The sequence below is a fragment of the Eurypyga helias genome, unplaced genomic scaffold, assembly GCF_000690775.1.
Source record: "Eurypyga helias isolate BGI_N326 unplaced genomic scaffold, ASM69077v1 scaffold4669, whole genome shotgun sequence".
In the NCBI taxonomy this organism is placed as follows: Eukaryota; Metazoa; Chordata; class Aves; order Eurypygiformes; family Eurypygidae; genus Eurypyga; species Eurypyga helias.
In genome coordinates, this window is record NW_010272643.1 from 1 (window position 1) to 6,603 (window position 6,603).

General features: G+C 46.3%; 1 protein-coding gene across 1 annotated transcript in view; it reads left to right on the top strand.

The window, feature by feature from the left end:
* Positions 1 to 5,441: 5,441 nt before the first annotated feature.
* The window catches only part of GDPD5 (glycerophosphodiester phosphodiesterase domain containing 5), a gene marked incomplete at its 5' end in the record, with an annotated part of 43,768 nt that continues 42,606 nt past the window's right edge, over positions 5,442 to 6,603 (top strand). Inside the window, 2 exons of the mRNA XM_010159185.1 lie at positions 5,442 to 5,535; positions 6,191 to 6,250. Coding sequence (XP_010157487.1) covers positions 5,442 to 5,535; positions 6,191 to 6,250 — 154 coding nt within the window. The remainder of the gene's footprint in view (positions 5,536 to 6,190; positions 6,251 to 6,603) is intronic.

Here is a 6,603-nt window from a genome sequence, read left to right on the forward strand (position 1 = left end):
GTGCTGCCAGGTTTTGTGTTCCAAAATATTTATGTGGGAATGGGAGGACATGTGCAGGTCTGCTCTGGATGCAAGAGGTATTTGAGCATTTAAAATGCCAGCATGTCACCTGCAGACCAAAGCCCCTTCCTCTGCCATGCAGCCCAGGCTGCACAGGGTGCTGGGAGCACTTCTGGATTGACAGCACTGGAAAAGCGAACGCTTGTGCATAACAGTCATGGAAGAGTCTCTCTGGATGCAAAATAGCAGGGCTACCTCTGTTCAAAGGCTGCCATTCTGCACTGAAAATGGGTCGGTATTTTGTGTGTGCTGTAACCCCAATTAGATCCCTGTTCCACGCACTGGCACCAGAGGTTGAGGAAAACAGCAGGGTTTTGGAAAAAACAGCCTGAAATACTGTGGAAAGGCTGATAGAAGGAGGATGATAACATGGGGCGAGGTTTTAATTACAGCCATGCTGGTTCCAGGCAGAGAGGAAACAATTTCCACTGGGTCCATTGAGGCTGATCCTGGCCCTCTTCCCTCCCAGTGCAGATGCGTGGGCTTCATTAAAACAAGGCGGTCATTAGGGAAAACTTCCCAGACAAATGGGGTGTAAAGGAGACAAAAGCATTGTTTTGGTCCAAACAGGGTGGTAAGCCTGTCACTCACAAGACATAGTGCGGTGCTGGCTCATAGAAACCCCATCTTTGCTGTTCCTCAGGGCTGTCACTTCTGGGCCTTATTTGTGTACAGTATTTCTCTGCAACTTGTTCGTGTTGCCTCCTTCTCTGCTCCACTGATTCATTTGCAAGCCATGACTTCTCTCAAACTGAAGAAAGGACTCCTGGGGACAAACAGTCTCTGCACAGCACCTTGCACACTGAGCGGCTGGCAGGAGCTCCATGGAGACACTGGGACAAAGATTTGCTGTCACATTGGTGTGACGAGCTGCTGAGCTTGTTTCTGCCCTCTGAAGCTCATCCTCGTGATCTCTCCTTCCTCACATCATGTGCAGGCAACTACACTGAGCTTCTTTAGCCTGTCCCACCACAGCAGGTAAAGAAGCACTGGAAGCTTCAGGTCCAACCAGCCTCTCAAAGGATGATGTAGAATGGTTTATGTTGGAAGGAACCTTAAAGATCATTTGGGTTGGAAAAAACGGGATCCTTAAGGAATCTTTAAGTTCCCTTCCAACATAAACCATTCTCTGACTATCACTAGCACTATACCAGGTTGATTCTCTCCTATGATGAAAGGCTGAGAGAATTGGGCTTGTTCAGCCTGGAGAAGGGAAGGCTCTGGGGAGACCTTATAGCACCTTCCAGTGCCTGAAGGGGGCTACAGGGAAGCTGGGGGGGACTTTTTACAAGGGCCTGTAGTAACAGGACAAGGGGTAACGGGTTTAAATTGAAAGCAGGAAGGTTTAGATTAGATATCAGGAAGGAATTCTTCATGGAGAGGGTGGTGAAGCACTGGGACAGGTTGTCCAGAGAAGCTGTGGATGCCCCATCCCTGGAAGTGTCCAAGGCCAGGCTGGATGAGGCTTGGAGCAACCTGGGCTATGGAAGGTGTCCCTGCCCATGGCAGGGAGGTTGGAACTAGATGATCTTTAAGGTCCCTTCCAACCCAAACCAGTCTATGATTCTGTGACTGAAGTCTTGAAACCCCAAGGATGAAGACTCCCCACTCTCTGGGTCTTGTTCCAGCACTGTACCACCCTCTGGGAGGAGAAAACTTTCCAACCTAAACCTCTAAGGGCCATTTCCCCTGGTGACAGTGTCTGTCACCCTTGAAGAATTTGATTTCATCGTCTTCATAGCTGTCTGTCAGACAGCGTAGGCAGCAATTAGATCATTTCACAGCCTTTTCTCTGTGAGGCTAAACAAGCCCAGCTTCCTCAAGCTTTCCTAGTAAGCTGTGTTCCCCAGGTGCCTCACCATCTTGGTTTGGTAGTTCTCCATTGGACAACCTCCCTATCCTCCTTGAATTTGGAAGCCCAAAACAGGACACTGGGGTGCTGGTGCAGAAAGGAGAGCAACTTCCCTTGGTCTGCTGGGAACACTTCTCATATTCATAGTATCTTTTAGGTTGGAAAGGACCTTTAAGAGCACCAAGTCCAACCCTTAACCAACACAGCTCATACTACCGCTGACCCATGTCCCTGAGCACCTCATCCACACGGCTCTGAAACCTCTCCCTGGATGGTGACTCCCCCCTCCCTGGGCAGCATATTCCAATGCCTGACAGCCCTTTCTGGAAAGGCATTTTCCCTAATATCCAATCTAAACATCCCCCAGCACAAGTTGAAGCCGTTTCCTACCAATGCTGCCCTGGAAGTCTGTGCTCTAATGCCACGCAGCATGTGGTCTGACTTTTTCACAGTGGAGGTACCTTGTTGGCTCATTCAACCTCATGGCCTCCATACCCCAGATCCTTCTTGGCACAATTATTAATATGCTAGTGTAAAATCTCGTTATTCTAGTTGAAACTGATGTGCTGCAATCCCTCTCTTCTGTGTGTTTGGCTAAAATGATACTTGAACCCTGAATTCATTAGGATGTTCTTTATTTTGTAATACAGATGTGCAGGGTGTTGTTAAATGCTGCTGATCAGCTGCCAGAGGTGACTTAAGAGGTAGCAGAAACCTAGAGATGAGCACAGCAAACCCTGCCTGCTGTTCAGGGAGCATGTTTGGGGTCCAGCAGTGGATGCACCTATCTGTAAACCCAAAGTTTTCTGCTCTATATCAAACTGACCTAATTAAATTATGGCAGTGATAGGGTTTACCCACATAAATGTGGGTATTTTGCTTTTAAACGTGTAAGGACTTAAGGGACTATTTTAGGATTGAAATGGTCTTTAGAAAGACAAGGAAAAATTATAGCCCGGCATGTACTGCTGCAGGCATTCAACTTTTTTTTTTCCTGTGAGGCCGAATATGCAATGAGGTCCTTGTCAGTGGAAGGGCTTTGTGCCTCTTAAATTTAAGTAATTTTTTTCTTTCTTTTTAATTTATTGCTTTGGGCATTTCCCTCTTTGGTGTCTACACTTAATTGCATTACACTTCACATCTCCAGTGTGCAAGCCATGTACTGCAGCAAAGCTCAACATTGGTTAATGAAGGATGTGGGAGATGCTGTAATTTGTGAACCTGGCTGTGTTCCTGCTGGAGCAGGACTATAAATGCAAGTCTGTGTAGCAAATTTTTTCTTCCTTAGTTCTGGAGAAGGCTCATCTGGTTCATAATTACCATGGAAACAGCATTTTAAAACAGTCATTTGCACATCAAGTGAAGAACCTGACACTATCAGAGGGCCACTTGAAGGGACATCAGAGGGAAAACTTAAATATACTGAAGCTGAGCTAAGGAAGACCTTGGTGGTGGCATGAGTGAAGATTTTAGAAGAACCCTCTTTTCTTTCTTCCCTTGCTTCTGCTAACAGCTTGTCTGAATCCCTCCAGATCCCTTTTGTTATGGCTCTTTGAATCCTGAAGGAGGACCTGGACACGATGGGTCATGTTTGTTGAGCTTAAAGATTTGTTCTCCAAATCCTATTTGGGAGCTTTACTCCTGGACTGAATAGATAGGGCAGTTACCAGACTAGTGTTTGTGGCTGATGAATTATGCTGAATTAGAGTGGTGGGGAGAAGGTTGAGGTTTTGGCCTGCTTGCATGCAGCATTTGTCTGTTATAACAAAAAAAAAAAAAAGGCAACAAACCCCCCTGGCTCCTAGCCTTGGTCAGTTCATTGAATGAGCTGATGAGCAGGGATGAGGAAGGCTAGTGGGACCGTTTGACCTCAGCACTATGTTGTCAGATGATGAAACCCAATGTCTACTGCTGCATCATCCACAATGGTCTTGTCCTTGCTGTACCAGAGGATTGGTGTGGAGATAGTCCCCATCCAAGTCAACCTAATAATCTTTTTTTCTGAAAATCCACTGGAAAAAAATTGTGATCCAGGCCAGGTTTGAACTCTCAGAAGTTGCAAGAAGGGTTCTGGGGTTTGGCAACCTCTCTCCTGGTGTGATGGGGCCTGGGTGACCTTCTGTATTGCTGGCCAGGGGAAGGCAGTTGGGTCTCTTGTGTCTTGCTGTGGCTTTGCTGTAACGTGCTTTAATGACTTTAATCCAACTCCAGAGAAGTTTTACTGGGAAGCATATTGCTATTTAAGTGCAAACTTGACATTTGAGACCCATTGCTAGGCACAAGGGGCAGTGTCCTAGCGTGCTGATGCTGTGAGTAATGGTCTGCTTAGCCTGGTGCTCCTGGTCATAAAGTGTCATTGCCCGTTGGCTTCATGAACGTGATGAGGAGAGGATCTGAGCTGGATCTGCCTTCTGAAATGCAGCGTTGGAAAACCCAGTAACTGAAAGTGAGGAGCATACCTGGATAAATAGAGGAGAGAAGAAGATCAGTTTCAGTAGGAGAATTAAGCTGACCTCTTTGCCTGTTGGTTGGAGAGGTGGTGGGGGAAGAGCACTGCAATCCCAGCAGCTAAATCAGGGGTTGAATGTGGGTTACTGGTTTTAGAGCGGTGCTGTGGCCACTAAGCTATCGGAAAAACATGTGGCTTTGATGCTTTTGTGCTGCTAAGCCTTGATGAGATGGCAGCTGTTCTGTGTGTGGGCAGCGAAACTGTGGTAAATTCACTGGTGAGTGATGGCCTAGAGGAACGAAAGCTGGTTTGGAGATACGTGCTTTGAAGATAGACCTGTAGGATGTCATCTGTACCTCAGTATTGCTCTAAACTTGCTTCAGTCCCTGCTCCAATCATTCAGTGCGTCAGGATGTTGCTGCTGCCTCTTGCCAAGGTTGGATCACAGGGCCATTGAATCGATGATCTCTTACTTAGAGCTTTAAGGTAAATGGAAGGACCAGGACAAGGGAACTCACTGAGCCATAAAAAGCCCCACAGGCATCCTTCAGGCTGGGCAGACAAACCCTTCAGTTAGTTGAAGACGGGAAGGTCAGAAGGATGCAGTTCCTCTAGCCAGCCCTAATTTGTGATGTCCTGACTACAACTCCTGACTGTATCCCCTCTTGCAGGATTAGACTTTCTCTCCAGTCCATTGGAATAAGAGACCATCAGATTGTTACAGGAGAGCTAATTTATTCCATCAGCTCGTCCCTCTGCAAACAGTTTGTGTCTTTATTACATAGCACACCTATGCACAGCAACATGAATTTTCTTCCCCTATCCTTCATACTATCTCTGTATTGTACTTATTAGTCTGAGAACATGGGACAGCATTGGATCTATTGTTTAGGCAAACACCACCACACGCGGGGGTACTTTTCCCTTGTTTACAGGGAGTATGTTTTGGAAAACTCAAGCCCTTGTCCTGTGTGATTTTTTTAATTTTAATTTTCCACAAGAGATCAAAGGACAAACCACAGTCAAAGCTGCTATGGTGTTGAATCTCTTCTTAATCTGTAGTTCACACTTATCTTTCAGGTTTTTATATAACCGAATGGGATATTGGAGTGACTGGTCCATTCCAATACTTGTAACAACTGCTGCTGGCTTTACGTACATTACAGTGTTATTGGTGAGTAGAATAAAATGCCATTTCCTAGAAGTTTGTGCGTTTGTTTTAAAAAGGGTGTGAACTTCTCAGTCCACCTACGACCTGAGCAATTTTCCTTTCAGAAGTGATTTCTCTCTCCCGTCCTCTCAACTTAAGTTGCCTAAAATAAATGGAAAGTGAAACATACGTGGTCTTTGACCTCATATGATCAAGAGCAAAGATAGGGACCCTGATACAGGCACTGTAGTTGGCCTGAGGAAAAAATATAGGTTTTGGTTCATTTAGTATGGCCCCAAGCCTGCTTTGGTGTATCTGCCAATCACCAGTGCAAGTTATTTCTTCCCATCCCAGGGTACTGGGACCTCCAAGGTGTTATCCACTCAGGTACTATGCTGGTACCTGCCCCCATGTAGTCAGTGCTTCCTGCAGTCTCAGGATTGTGCACCCATGGACCAGACTCTCAACTCCCTGCCTCTTGGAGGTCAAACTCTATCCTTGGCTTTGGAGAAGATCTGTATGTACAGATGAGCCAAGTGGTGTCTGCTACACCATCCCCAGCCCTGCTTTCTGCCCTGGCCCATTTGGTTATCTTTTTGGGCGGTGGTGTGGTCCTGCACATGCAAGCACATAAGGGTTGTGATGTGCCGTTGTCTGACTCCTCATTTCTTCTTCCCAGATACTAGCACTATGTCACATAGCTGTGGGACAGCAAATGAACCTGCACTGGCTTCACAAGGTAAATGGCTCTTCTCATCCTGCAAAAGAGCAGGATCTCAATAAAAAATAGGAGTCTAAGGAACAGGTGGTGTATGTGGTATTTGCTTTCAGGGTGTTTTTGGGAAGAGCATGAACTTGAGATGTTTGTGGTACATGTGTCCTCATCTCAGAGGACTGAGGAAATTCCACAGCAGGGTCAGTCAAAGCCTGGGGACAATAACTTTGCTCCATGGTTGATGAAATGCTTTGGGGTACCTGCTGACTGGGGGACCCTTTTGGAGACTGAGAAACACAGTGTCATTAGACCACATTAGTGGTCTTGGCTGAGGGTGGTTCTGTTATGAACGTATCTAGTGCTCCTTTCTCTGCTGA